This window comes from Nelusetta ayraudi, unplaced genomic scaffold, assembly GCF_046127955.1.
Source record: "Nelusetta ayraudi isolate G7.1 ecotype Tasmania unplaced genomic scaffold, CSIRO-AGI_Nayr_v1 ptg000011l, whole genome shotgun sequence".
Taxonomy (NCBI): domain Eukaryota; kingdom Metazoa; phylum Chordata; class Actinopteri; order Tetraodontiformes; family Monacanthidae; genus Nelusetta; species Nelusetta ayraudi.
This window is the reverse complement of record NW_027466061.1, coordinates 27,345,406-27,360,000: the sequence shown is the minus strand read 5'-3', so window position 1 is coordinate 27,360,000 and position 14,595 is coordinate 27,345,406. Positions and strand designations below refer to the sequence as shown.

The 14,595-nt window shown below is 48.9% G+C and overlaps 1 protein-coding gene across 3 annotated transcripts in view; it reads left to right on the top strand.

The window, feature by feature from the left end:
* The window catches only part of cpeb4b (cytoplasmic polyadenylation element binding protein 4b), a 29,618-nt gene that overhangs the window by 9,818 nt on the left and 5,205 nt on the right, over window positions 1-14,595 (top strand). The window contains exons 3-10 of one of the 3 annotated variants that reach the window (XM_076022316.1): window positions 2,519-2,609; window positions 6,892-6,942; window positions 10,266-10,289; window positions 11,959-12,126; window positions 12,227-12,316; window positions 12,541-12,659; window positions 12,822-12,936; window positions 14,008-14,189. In XM_076022316.1, the coding sequence (XP_075878431.1) occupies window positions 2,519-2,609; window positions 6,892-6,942; window positions 10,266-10,289; window positions 11,959-12,126; window positions 12,227-12,316; window positions 12,541-12,659; window positions 12,822-12,936; window positions 14,008-14,189 (840 nt within the window). The remainder of the gene's footprint in view (window positions 1-2,518; window positions 2,610-6,891; window positions 6,943-10,265; window positions 10,290-11,958; window positions 12,127-12,226; window positions 12,317-12,540; window positions 12,660-12,821; window positions 12,937-14,007; window positions 14,190-14,595) is intronic. The other 2 variants (XM_076022317.1, XM_076022318.1) reach the window with 2 other exon arrangements.

The following is a 14,595-nucleotide window of genomic DNA, read 5'->3' as shown; positions in this document are numbered from 1 at the left end:
GCGTCGGGTCTCGAGATTTCCAGCGGAACCGGAATGACATTTCAAAGCCACGGCGTTGGCACTGTCGCAGCTGAATTCACATGCTCGTAAAAACGCTGCGTGTCCATGGGTTCCGTGGCTGCTGCGGAGGAAGAAAAGTCTCCTTCAGTCGTGCGCAGACAGTCGAGAGGAGGGAGGAGGGAAAAAAAAAAGAAGAAGCGATCGTGACTAAAGTCTTTAGTCATGACGAGCAGCTCCTCGTGGCCGGCCCAGTCACCGGCCGCGTGCCGTGACTTTTCTGCCGCATGAATATGGAAAAGAAACGTTCCCTTTTTTTTTTTTTTTCACGAGGTCGTTTATTTTGATGTGTTTCTGCTTTTGACGCGTCACGACTTTGCACAGCATGACTGGAAATACGAGGCTGTGGGTAAAAGAAAAAAAAAGGAAGGGGATGAGTCAGTCATGTGATGTTGGTGCCCTTGTTTACTTGGGAGTCTTAGGGCCCGATCCTCAAAGCCATTGCGCGGCTTTTGCGCCAGAAAACCCGTGTAAACGGCGCCAAAAACGGTGGTTCCGATCCACAGAGGGGACGCAAACGTGAAAATGGGCCGAGGCGCAGGTAGCGGCAGGGCTGCGCCAGACTCATTTGAATGTGTTTAAATGAGTCAATACGCGCAAAATGACACGCCCCCTTCTATGCAAATATGCCTCATTCAAACAGCGGCAGATCCAGGAAGCGCTCGTGTCCGCACGCAGTTTGACAGACGCAAACACCGCCGGCCAAAACCAGAACCAGGCGCAGCTTCTGTCTGTCAGAGTGTTTCTGGCTTCTGAGTGAAACTTTCCACTCTGAAAAGCCTGAAATATATATATGGCTCCCCAAATCTTAGATATAGACTGGCATAGACTGCAGTATATATGCCAATATTTTAGATAGGCTATGAAAAATACAAATGGTACTCATGTATTGGTGACTAACGCGTCTTGACTTTCTTTCCATTATGGCAGCAGTCTTTGTAGACGGAGGAGGCATCGTAATGCCAGGCGCGCACAGGAGTGCGTTTGTCCTAGCAGAGTTTCGCTGTTTGACTTCGGAGAACGGGAAATTTTAAAGGGAGAAAAAAAATGTTCGCTTTAATTTTGTTGCATGTCTCATTGTATCAGCAGCGCCGCATTTTACCGCTGCGCGCCCTTCTTTGAGGATCTGCACCTCAGTGTGGAATGTGAACGTGGACGATGTGAATTTCCCTCAGCTGCTGCTGTCGGTTGTCTGGTCACGGGAGGCAACCAAGTATCAGTTTGTGGCACCGCCGTCTCCAGCCGGCGATACTCTGTGTTTCTGAGGTGGAGTCCAGACAGAAGCCTTATCAGCAGGACACTGTGTGTGTGTGTGTGTGTGTGTGTGTGTGTGTGTGTGTGTGTGTGTGTGTGTGTGTGTGTGTGTGTGTGTGTGTGTGTGTGTGTGTGTGTGTGTGTGTGTGTGCACTCCATGTGGGCGTGTGCGGGTGTTGACACGAGTTGTGTGTGTGTGTGTGCGCACACACATCCAGTATGGCCGGTATGTCGTAGGTGAGGAACAGAACGGCTCGGCGGAAGTGAAGCATCCAGTTATTGTGTGGTTTTTTTGTGGTTTTCTTTTTTTTTTTTTTTTGGGCCCGAGATTTTAGATGAAATCGCTTGTGTAAAAAGAATCTGCAAGCAATGTTCAAGTTGAAGTGCAGCAGCACAGTCCAGCTAGTTTTGTGTGCTGAGAGGCGCTGACGTTAGATGCGTTTCCATTGCAGTTTTTCGCAAAATAAAAGTGATATTTCTAAAATTTTGACAAAGTACAAAGCAGGTGTTTTCATTGAATGGTGGTGTAAAATCTTGTCTCGCGAGATTTATGAGAATCACGTTTGCTTTTGTTTGTTTACGGTTGTTTGCTGTCAAGAATGTCAAAGAATTGTTATACCTTTTTTTTTTTTTTTTTTAAATCACTTGCATAAAGTATTCCTCCGTCCAGATATAACGCGGGTATAACGCATTTCCACTTGAAGTGAACTGGTCACGTGACCCCCGTGCGTCACGTCCGGCGACGCATAAATGCAAAAAAAAAGTTGCATTAAAGGTTTGCATTACGCTTTTGCGATACATCTCTATATCGATGCGTCTGAAAAACCTTTCAGCGGTATTTGAGAGGGTTTTTGAAGAGTAGGCGTTTCCATTATCAGCTTTTTATTACGATATTTAGGTTTTGCACAATTCCAGGGGTAATGGAGCCGCAGCTACTGTGTACAGCAGGGGGCGACGCTAATAAAGCATATTTTCAAACCGTATTTAATCCCGTTATCCTGCTGTGACGCTAAAAATGAGGTCGTTTGCAGCTGTTTTTCTCCGTGTGTGTGTGTGTGTGTGTGTGTGTGTGTGTGTGTGTGTGTGTGTGTGTGTGTGTGTGTGTGTGTGTGTGTGTGTGTGTGTGTGTGTGTGTGTGTGTCAATCTTCACGTCCGGTGGGTTCGGCAAATCTGAACGTTTGTCACCTTTCTCTCCCCCGACTGCAGGAGCGAACGAGGTCCTTCGACAGCTTCAACATGAACACGCTGGAGAGCTCGCTGATCGACATCATGAGGGCGGAGCAGGACACGCTGAAAGGTGACGACCGCGATGTGCGGCCGCTGGGACGCCTCCACACACAAGTCAGCAGCAGTCTCATCGTTGTCTGTGACGCTCCGAGCTCCGGGCCTCGAAGACGGCTGAGGGCCTTTCGGTCCGATGAAAGTTGCTCGTCTGGCGCATGAAGCCTGTAGAGTCCAACACCTCGAGTTTACTCGTGGGCCTCGTAGAGCGTGTGCAGTGGTGCCACTTCCCAGCATGCCTCTGTGACTGATGCATTAGAACGTATTAGCCAATCTGAGTGCAACGTCTCACCGGGAGTCTTTTCTGTTTATTTTCTGACCTTTTATATATATATAAACCATTAAATATATATTTTATATACAATATGTATATATATGTATTTTAGAAAGATTAAAAATACATGACTTAAAAATCTACAGTAGAAAGATTTATTACGAATCGTGTTTCAGATTGGAGGCGTCGACTCTTTTACAGTCGTCTTCTTGCAATACCATTGGTGGCCACATCATTCAGTTGTTCTAATGCATCTATGGTGTCAAAATTCTTCCTCTTCTTCATTCTCCTCTTCCTCCTCCTCCTCCTCCTCCTCCTCCTCCTTCTTGATCATATCAGACCCGGAAGGCGCTGTAGTAGCAGCGCAGGTCTGAGGCGTGACCGCTTTCCACCTCCTCCTCAGGTCAGACGGAGAGACGCCACTGCTGCTGCTGCTGCCGCCGCTGCCTTCTTCCTTTAGTAGCGAGGAGAACCGCAACAAGAGCACTTGGCCTGCACGGCGCTAGCGCTCACACCTCACACCTCCGCCTCTCCTTCCTCCTCCCACTCTGAGTTACAAACAATCCAGCGCGTGTTTGTTTTTTTCCTTTCATTATTGTGTGCGAGGCACGACGAGCGCGACCTCGTTCTGCTGCGCTTTTTTTTATTATTTTTTTTTTTTATTATTCTTTTTATTTTTTAGACGCCGACCCAGAGAGAGGGAGCGGTTCAGATGCAGGTCACTGGGAGCTTTGATACTGATGGAGTCTAACGCAGCAGCGCTGCAGCCGCGTCTCCATCCTGCTGGAGGCCTGGAGTCCATGTAGCTTCTGTGCTATTGTGTTCAACATCACAGAGGACTGAACCAGCTGTTCAGTCTTTGGATTAACCAACTGCGCATGCACGCACGCGTGTGTGTGTGTGTGTGTATTTTATGATAAGATAGGTCAACCCAGTTAGCAGCGGACTCAACAGACCTCAGCTATTGATTAACACACACCAGCCAACGTCCATCGCTCAGCCACATCTGGTTTGCACCAGTGCAGCTGCTCACCAGTGTTGGAGTCCAGTGGAGCTGCTGGACACGTTTGGCTGTTTTAAAACCTCTGCGGGTGTCCGGGAAGCAGCTTGTTTAGCCCTCTGTTTACAGCCTGCTGCTGAAACTGAAACGGAAGCCTTTGATAATAATAATGAGTGGGAGTGGAACTCACTCCCACAACCCATCAGGAAATCAGACTCATTGCAGAACTTTAAATCTCTCCTCAAAACCCACCTGTTCAAACTGGCCTTTACGTAATGCTTTTCTGTTGTTTTTAATTTGTTTTCTATATAATAATAATAATAATAATAATAATAAAATTTTCCATTTTTCCAATGTGATTATCACAACCACAGCGATGTCACTGGATCCTCCTGTACATCGTCTCTCTCTCTGCTCAGCAGTGAGTTCAGCCTCGTCCAGCTGTGATCCAATTATCTTGTTTTCAGCCAGAGTTCAGTCTTCCATAATATTCCGGCAGGAACGACTAGAATGTTCCCTCAGCTGTCTTGCGTGTTTGTTTGACGAGCTTCCCGGCCACTCCAGGAAGAGAACGGCTCCTCTTCCTCAAACTGGAGGCCAGAAACGGGCCAAGAGGCAGAAAAACAAACCTCCCTGTCCTCTCCTCTGTTTTTTTTTTGTTTTTTTTCCCCCCTCCCTTCAGTGGTGATTTAGCTAAAATGGGCTCGGCAGCGACACAAACGCTCGGCCAGATATCTCACGTCGGTCACGTCTCTCTTGTTTTTCCCCGGCCTGATTTCTCTTTCTCTTCCTCGCTCCCCTCTGTAACAAAGTGCTCCATTCTTTACGCCTTTCACATGACACATCACACCACATCCCCGTCTCTGCTCACTCTGCTCCCAGACGCGGCCCTCGTCTCTCCCTGTTTTCAGACTCGCAGCCGAGGCGGCGGCAGCAGCAGCGGCGGCAGCAGCAGCAGCAGCAGCAGCCCTTTCATTTCCCCCCTCAGCCCAGTAGAAAGAATCATAATTACAGCAGTTTCTTTAAGCGTCGGCTCGTCTGCAGACTGACTGTCTCTCCTCAGCACTGTCGCTCACATACACACACACACACACACACACACACACACACACACACACACACACACACACACACACACACTTATTACCGCGCTGCAAACTAAAATGAACACCGAACTTCCACCCCCCCACCATCCACACAAATCGGGACACAAATTTCATTTTGCCGCTCCGCCGTTGAGAACGCAGCGAGAGCGACGGAGCGGGCGAGGCCAAAAATGTCTGCAGAACAAGTGGCTTTGAATGGCTTCCAGCATTGTCCTGACTGACAGAAAGAATCCCTCTGTTCAGCCACCGCACACATGCACGCGCGCACACATGCACGCGCGCGCGCACACACACACACACACACACGCACACGCACACGTACGTACATACATGCAGATGGGCCCTGGTGTGCGTGTGTGCGTGCGTGTGTCTGTGCATGCGTGTCCTTTTAAAGCAGTCTTCTGCGCCTCCGTACACGTCGGCAGCAGCCGCCAGCATGCAAATTAGGTTCACGGTGCGGCCACGCGGCGCCCTGCAGACACTCGGGGATGTGCCGGGCCTACACGCTCACACACACGCTCACACACACACACACACAGACACACACACGATCTGCTAAAAGCTTTTAACATCCATCGCTCTGTTGGACATTGATTTCTGTGCACGTTTTTTTTGCTTCTGATGAAGTGTCAGATTTGGGTTTTTTTGCTGTGAATTTTAGAGGAAATCAGCTTGTTGGTGTGACTCCTCCGGTTTTATCACTAGTAAACTAAAAAAAAAAAAAAAACTGGAGCACGCCAGTGTTATACTACTGGTGTCCTGCCAATTTTTTTTTCAGATTTTGTTTTCGGACCATGAAAACCCTGGCCGAGGAGGTGTGTGTGTGTGTGTGTGTGTGTGTGTGTGTGTGTGTGTGTGTGTGTGTGTGTGTGTGTGTGTGTGTGTGGTGTGTGTGTGTGTGTGTGTGTGGTGTGTGTGGGGTGTGTGTGTGTGTGTGTGTGTGTGTCCCGGTTTTCTGGAGGGTCCTAGCGTGGCTAAATAGGCGAGGTGTTGGGGAGGGGCCGGGCCGATCTCCATGTGACCGGGACATCGGAATGCACCAATGAGAGGGCGGGCGCTGCGACGTCCATCCCAGTGAAACAATGGCTGCACTATTTCAGCTCTTTCAACTCATTATCCTCCTCCTGCAGCTTGCAGGCCTCGCATAACTTTGAAGCTTGTTTGGCATTGTGTGTGTGTGTGTGTGTGTGTGTGTGTGTGTGTGTGTGTGTGTGTGTGTGTGTGTGTGTTTGGCATTGTGTGTGTGTGTGTGTGTGTGTGTGTGTGTGTGTGTGTGTGTGTGTGTGTGTGTGTGTGTGTGTGTGTGTGTTCCTGGCAAGTGCCTCAATACAAACTGTATGACATGACGCTCGGTGAGGAAAGCTGGAGCTCGTCGGACTGCTTTTTGGATCTAAATGTAAAGAAATAGTAAGGTGCACTGTAGGCCAAACGTCACAGTGGGACCTTTGACTTTAACATGTGCTTCTTTTAGACTGGTGGGCAAACCTTTAGACTGGTGGGCCACAGTGGGTCTTGAAATTTGACAAGAGGCGGAGCAGGAGCGGATGAATGGAGTGTTTTCGTGACCCGCCTCATCGGAGGAAAAAAATATGTCACGGGATAAGTAGAAAAAAAAAGTGCTTTATTGTTGATTGAAAATAAACAAAAGCAAAGTTTCAAACAAAATCTGTGTCTTTGAAGCCCCGCGGTGTTTAGCACTGAAAATATTGATGAAATGCGGCTTTTTTTTTTTTTTTTTATGACTTCCTTGCTATTAATATCGTTTCCCCAAGTTGGGCAGGCCGGCGTTGAAAGCTTAGCGGGCCGCAGTTTGCCCAACCGTGTTGTAGCGTTAGCTTAGCGTTTCTTTTCTCTCTTTTTGCTGTGTCTCCACTGTTCAAACTGAGCGTTTGTGTTGTGTGTGTTTGTCAATACGCAGGTCGTCTGGGCTTCCCTCATCCTGGAGGGGACAACCCGCTGCCCATCAATGGTATGTACACACAGCCGCTGGCCACTGCGACAGACACCGTCCTTTATTTGTACCAGTATCAGTCTTTTATCAGTATTCTATCTTTTCAGATTACTCTCTCCCGGGTGTGACACCCGCAGTCTGAAGTCACTTTCCCAATGAAAACCTGACTGTGTTTCCATTAGACAGCAGTAATAACCCCCTGTCCGCTCCTCTTCTGGCCGTCGTTTACAATTCAAATATTTTAAAGCCTGCAACGGCAAAATGGAGAAGGCGATTGGTCGAAAAACCGCCGTTGGATTCTGTTCAAGAGGACCAATCAGAGTTGTCGGCGTGCGGCATGAGACAGTTGTGTTGCTGCGGCGGCACCAGCAGACGGTGTCTGTGTCTGAAATCGGCCCCCTACTCACTACGCAGTGCACCCACCATATGGGGGCTACGCCATTTTGCAGTGGCGTTTGAATCCTGAGTCAACATCGGTATTCGATGTATTGTAGGGCTGCACCATTCTGGAAGAAATGAGAATCGCTATTTATTTGCTTTTAGACTTTAGGCGACGATGCCCTCACAATTTTTTTTTTTTCTTTTTTCAAAACAAAGATTTATTACACTTATTGTCTGTAACAAAAGAACAAAAGCAATAACCATCAGTCTCTGAACAAGATGATGAGAGAGGTGGTTATGCTTCCTAATCGTACACAGAAATGGAATAAAACATTGTGCTTTTTGTCTTGATTCTTTGCTAAGAACACGTTTTCAAGCTGCAGTGAGTCTTCATAGACTCCCCTGCGGTGACGTTTGAGGTGGTTGTATCAATTAGGAGTGTTTCCTTGCAGTGCTGCGATGAAGCCAAAACACTGTTTTGCATGTAACGTTCTTTTGACTTTCGTTGTCTCGTCTGAAACTAACGGAATGTCATCCCTCTTTCGGCACGAGGAGGACGGTGGAGTTTGTTTTGTTCACACCGTGGACTGACGCCTTTTCCTGAAAATTAATTTTGTTGACAAATGACAAATGTCGCCTGTTTTTTTTTTCTTCTCACTGACGGGTAAAAAAAAAATCTGCTCGACGTCGCTGGTGTCGCTGCACTGTGATCGTCCATGCGTGTCTCTCTCTTTCTCTCTCTCTCTCTCTCTCTCTCTCTCTCTCTCTTTCTCTTTCTCTCTCTCTCTCTCTTCCTCTCTCTCTCTTTCTCTGTCTCTTTCTCTCTGTCTCTCTCTCGCTCCCTCTCTCTCTCTGTCTCTCTCTCGCTCTCTCTCTCTCTGTCTCTCTCTCGCTCGCTCTCTCTGTTTCTCACTCTTTCTCTCTCTGTCTGTCTCTCTCTGTCTCTGTCTCTGTCTCTCTCCCTCTCTGTCTCTCTCTCTCTTTCTCTCTCTCTCTCTCTCTCTCTCTCTCTCTCTCTCTCTGTCTCTGTTTCTCCCTCTCTGTCTCTTTCCCTCTGCCTCTCTCTCTGTCTCTGTCTTTCTCTCTCTCTCTGCCCGTGTTGTCGTGCCTCCTCTCGCTCGCGGACTCCGGGGCCGTGCCGTTTGCCCCGCAGAGGGCTGGCCGGCCTCGGCCAGATCGCTGGGTCACATGACTGAGGTCACATGGCCAGAAGCGGCGCTCCGTCCCGCCTGGGGGCCACAGATGGTGGCGGGCGAGTGGGCGGGACCCTCGGTCGCCCAGATTGAGTTCCTCGCTCTCTCTTGATCCGTCGCTCCGTCTCATCTTCTCGCTGCTTTTTATCAGCTGTTTTTTTTTTTCATCTCTTCCAATCTATTTTGCTCTCCCTTTCACACAGAGACACACGCACACACACACACACACACGCCTCTTTTTTTTATAGCACTCCCTGCTCTTCTTCAATCTGCTCTCTCTCTCTCTCGCTCGGCCGCTGACCTCCTCCACGGAGTTTAACATCCATCTGGGTTGAAAAGTCCACGAGGCAGTGGAGGATTATTGCTTGTGTGCTGGCCGCTGCTGCCTCTGCTCCCTCCTCTTCCTCTTCCTCCGCACGCCGGCAGGGTTTTAGCCTTTGCGACACTCCTCCGACACGTTTTCATTTGCTTCACTCGGCCCCCCGTTTTTAAAGGAGCTTTGTCGTCCCCCCCGCCCCCCCATCGAGCGTTTGATTAAATGGAAGATGTAGATAAGAGGAGCAGCAGCAGCAGCAGCAACGGCCTTGTGGGCAAACCAGCCTGATGAATTTGACTTTCTTTTTTTCTTTTTTACATTTACCTTACTTTTAATTCCTTGTGTGTACGGTGAACTGGGAAACAAATTTTTCTGCAAACATCTTTTTCCTCATTTCCTTTCTTATGAATCTGGCGAAACTGACTGGAAGTGACTGGAAGCAAACAAGCCACCATTAGGTGGAGTGTTGCACCTCCATGAACAAACAAACTAATGAATGACTGAATGACTGAATGACTGAATCATTCAATCAATTAAGCTTTTGTTGACATGAAGGTCACAGTGCAACGTTACAATACATGTTGCTCATACCTGTATTAGGTTTGGACAGAGTCAGTGTTTCCCCAGTCCAAGCTCATTAGTGGACCGTAAGGCTGCCATTTAGACCTTCAACACATTGGAACATTTTTAAATAAAGATTTCTTTATGGTCTGCTCGTCAGCTAAAGTTTGCTTTGCAAACGTTCACTCGTGAAAGTAATGCTGGCTGCTAACTAAATAATACCAGATATTAGCTATTAGCGTTATTAGCATTAACATAAATTCTGTCCCGATTCCTCTTCTTGAACCTATTTCTATAAGCTATTGCTTATGGCTACCTTCATGGCCACCTAGAGGCTGGAAGTGTCTAATGCTGTCCAACCAACTAGCCACGATGATGCCAACTGTTGGCTGTCACCGACACTGATGAGGTGTCCCCAGTGTGAACGCATTCAGAATGGCGGCGTCACAAGATGGTGTTTTTTTTTTTTGGCTGTTGTTTTTTAGCAGGAGGCTGAAAACAGGGGGCTAAATGTGTCGGTTTGCAGAAATCTGGAGGGTTTTTGGTTGATTGCTGGGATGAAGTCCTCCACTGATGTTCCTCTGCGTGCAGCAGAAGCAACCCTGTGCGCTTCGGGTCCTTCACGGTGACGTGCAGCAAAAGTTGTCCGAGGTTTTCGTGGCTACGGCAGCTGGTCGGTGACGGCTCCTCCTACCGCCGGAGACTGATTCACCGCCGATTCATGCAGCAGAGTGAGGGTGCAGGGAGGGAAGACAATTGAGCGGGCTGCGTCCGTTTTCAGGAGCCACCTGCTGTTTTTTTTTTTTTTTTTCTTTCCCCCCTCCTCTCGGTGTTTAACGACTACTTTATAATCACCTTCTCCTCTTGGTTTGTCCTTGTTCCACATGCAGCCAGGAATTATAGCCGGAGACGAGGTAAAAAATCCCGACGTGTCCACATGATGTCATCTCTCAGGCTTAATTTTTTTTTTTATAGATTCCTCATTCTTTTGCAGTGCGTGCTGCTTTATATTTATTTATTGGTGTGGTTCTTTTTGTTCGTTTATTTATTTGAGTGCAGGGTTGTGGTTGTTCAGTGAATGCACCGTTAAAACTGTGAATTCCTCCGATGTGTGTTGTTGGTCTTGCTGCATGAACGTCTGTCCGCTGTGGAGTCTGGATTCTTCTTCTTCTTCTTCTTCTTCTTCTTCTTCTTCTTCTTCTTCTTCTTCTTCTTCTTCTTCTTCTTCTTCTTCTTCTTATTTAAAGCCATGATGGTCATGTAACACTGTGCATCTTCCATCCTCTGCTCAGTCCTTCTGTCTGTGCTCTGCGTCACACACACACAACACATTTAGGTACAAGCAGAATCAGGCACATGGCCTTTCACACACTCTCTGTGTTGTGCGCACACACACACACACACACACACAAACACACACACAGCAGGGCACTCTGAGCTCAGGCTAACTCCCTCGCATAAATCTGTATAAAGCAGCTCAGGCCGGCTGTATAGGAACAGGAATAGTCCTGGCGAGGGCTTAACCTCCACTGGCCAACCAACCTGCAGCCACTTCCTCCCACCCCCTCAGAGGGGAAGGAAGGGAGAGGAGTGGGGGCGGAGGCTGTAAAAAAAAAAAAAAAAAAAAAAGCCCAAACCAGTTTTGAAGTTCGGGCCAAACATGTGGCCCGACAGGTATGCCGTGCAGAGTCACGCCGGCCCTCAGGAGCCCCTCCCACCAAGCAGGAACAACAACAACGCAGGTCAGCTGGGCTGCAGGAAGCCTCCAGGGAGGCTTTTCACACCTGAGTGTCAGAGCCGTGAGCTTTTCATCTGCAACAGTGAAGCAGCGACGGTGGAAGAAGTCAAAGCAGCAGAAGATGCAGGAGTTCAGGGCTCCTTCCTCTATCTGAGTAACAACTCAGGGTCTAAGCCAGGCATGGGTGGGCAAACTACGGCACGGAGGCCATATGCGGCCCGTTTTCAATCCGGCCCACCAAACTGGAAGAAATGATAGATAGATATTTTTCTTGTCCTCTGAGGTGGGTCACCCGAACCACTCCGTCCATCTGCTCCTGCTCCGGCCCCTCTGTCAAATGTTACAACCCATTGTGGCCCGCCGGTCAAAAAGTTTGCCCAGCCCTGGTCTAGACCATCAGCCTTTTACACACACAACGAGCTCCAACGCTGCTCTTTTCAGCCATGACCTGTGGTCTGTCAGCACCACCTGCCTTTAAAAGTTCTGCTGATCGAGGACGTGTCGGCTCTGGAAGTGGAAATCAGAACCTGTCCTGCTTCAGGTTGTGTGAACCTGAGACTCTTCCTCCATCCAGCCATCCCTCCCTCCGTCCTCTTCCTCCTCTTCCTCCTCTTCCACCCTCCCTCTTCTTTGGCTCCTCCAGGTATTAGACTTGTGTGGAGCATTCTTTTTTCATTTTTTTTTTTTAGCCTAGTTTCAGTGTCAACAGGGACGTGTTGAGGAAACGCCCGGTCGTTCACACATCGGCCTCCGCCGCCTTTTACCTCCCTGTGTCTGCACGCGCTCCGTGACCTGTGTTTCCAGTGAGTCGCCCTGACCGCGCACTCTCTCCCCTCCCCCACCAGGCCACTCCTCTCTCTTCCCCATGGAGGACGGTTTCCCTGACGACGAGCGCGGCGACCAGGGCCTGGCCGGCCTCGGCTCTCCGCACTTCCAGCACCAGAACGGCGAGCGCGTGGAGCGCTACTCACGCAAGGTGTTTGTGGGAGGACTGCCGCCCGACATCGACGAAGGTGAACAGTGTTTTTTTGTTTGTTTGTTTGTTTGTTGTTTTTGCACTCAGACAACTGGAGGTGTTCGGGAAATAAGACGGTTTGTCTGCTGTGTTTTCAGATGAGATCACCGCCAGTTTCCGCCGGTTTGGACACCTGTTTGTGGACTGGCCACACAAGGCAGAGAGCAAGTCCTACTTCCCTCCCAAAGGTGGGCTGATGAAAAGAATCATCATCAAAACTCATCTTTCTCACCATACTTCACTGAACTCAACTTATCTTCTTCATAATAAACACAAGAAGCTGCAGCATCACCCGGAAACATTCAGTTAAATGACGAGAATCGAGTTGAAACACGAAATGAATGCGCGTATTGTCCAGCCTCTGACGCCCCTCCAGCCCTCAGCCCCAGTAACCCCGCTGTGTTTGGCGCAGGCTACGCCTTCCTGCTGTTCCAGGACGAGAGCTCGGTGCAGGCCCTGATCGACGCCTGCATCGAGGAGGACGGCAAGCTCTACCTGTGTGTGTCCAGCCCCACCATCAAAGACAAGCCGGTCAGTGGGAGCATGTGCACACACACACACACACACACTGTGGCACTGTAATGAGATCAGAGAAACTCACTGCTGTGACTTTAACTGGACTTTACAAAGCTGCTCACTGCAGTTGAGTCCTGGAGCTGACCCTGTGTGTGTGTGTATGTGTGTGCATGGCAGGTTCAGATCCGCCCCTGGAACCTGAACGACAGTGACTTTGTGATGGACGGCTCTCAGCCTCTGGACCCCAGGAAAACCATATTTGTGGGAGGAGTCCCGCGTCCTCTTCGTGCAGGTACCTTTTAAAAAAAAAAAAAAAAAAAAAACATTTACACGTAATGAAAAATAATAATGATGATGATGGAGTCTCTGTTTGGAAATGGAATACCTTGTTTTACTTACGTAAGATAAGAATCAAGTAAGTTACTTGGGTGACTCACCTGATTGAAATTGTGGGAGGAGCAGAACATCAGGGAAACAAGTCGAGCTTGTCATTTCCTCCCAAAACACAACAGAGCCGATCAGTTTCCGACACGTATGCAGCGGCTGCTGTTCGTCCGCTCTGGGAGGAAAATTAGCACTGCAGGTAAAAAAAAACCCGAAACGAATAAAACTGAATTTCAGTCAGTTAAATTGAAAGAAGGATTTGGATGTCTTGTGGCTCCGCCCCTGTTCTTCTATCCAATCAAAATGCACCTTATATTTTGTTTGCCTTTTTTTTTTTTAAGTCAGTCGTCAGGGTGAGTGTTTAACTACCGTTAATGTGGGTCCGCGCGTCATTGCAGTGCGCAACCAAACCCGCAGGGTGGGGCTAGAAGCAGGGCGGGGCTATGGCGCTCAATGCGGCCCTGTGCTGCTGTAAACAGGCTCCAAACAGGAAGTAACGCGTGGCGCTGCTCTGCAGTGCAGAATGTTAAAACCCTTATGTCCTTCCAGTCACATGCTCTGTGTGCGTGAGTGCATGTGCGTCCGTGTGTGCGTCAGCGGCACTCTAATCAGAGCCGGACATCATTTTCACTTTAGAATCAGAGGGTTGAGGCTGAAAAGGGCGCTTGTCTCTCTGCCGCAGCTACACTGCAGTGCTGAGCAGCCTGCCCCCTGGTGGCCCATGCTGCTCACATGCGCATATAGAAAGCCTGGAAACTTGCCGCCCAGGTGGGCATCTCACAGAATGTGCGTGCTCAGCTGGAATGTGACAGACAGACAGACAGACAGGTCGTCCAATCACCTTCCGAGAGATAAACGCAAAAAAGCTGCCAGAGCCATTCAGCCGCCGTCGGTCCTGCGGTGTTCCCTCCCTTTATTTCTCTGCACAAGTCAGTCACGACTCCTCCTCCTCTCTCTCCCCCACCCCACCCCCCCGCAGTGGAGCTGGCCATGATCATGGACCGCTTGTACGGAGGCGTCTGCTACGCCGGCATCGACACAGACCCCGAGCTGAAGTACCCCAAGGGAGCGGGGCGGGTGGCCTTCTCTAATCAGCAGAGCTACATTGCTGCTATCAGCGCTCGCTTTGTGCAGCTGCAGCACGGAGAGATCGATAAACGGGTGAGTGGCGAGCGGCTTCTCTCTTGGCGTCACGCCGACCTTTGCTCCAGTTCCACCACAGAATCAGCCCCAACCGTCTCCCCTGATATAGTTTTCACTCATATAGACATGTACAAGTAAAATAGTTCAGACATATTATTATAGATGTCTTCTCTCAGACTTTTCTGAATTGGGTCAGAGAACTGTTTATTGGAAGATAACAGCTAATTTATAGTGTTAATGATCTTAAAAGTCTTCTAAGAATTGGATGAAAGGTCTGTTTCTCACTTCGTCTTCTCACTTGTGCCGTGTCTGCTAGCTAATGAATAAATAAATCCGGAAGTGCTTCAATTCAATTCAATTCAATTCAATTCAATTCAACAATCTGGCAAGAGTTGAAAGAGCAGCAGCCCTCCGAGCTGAGCGT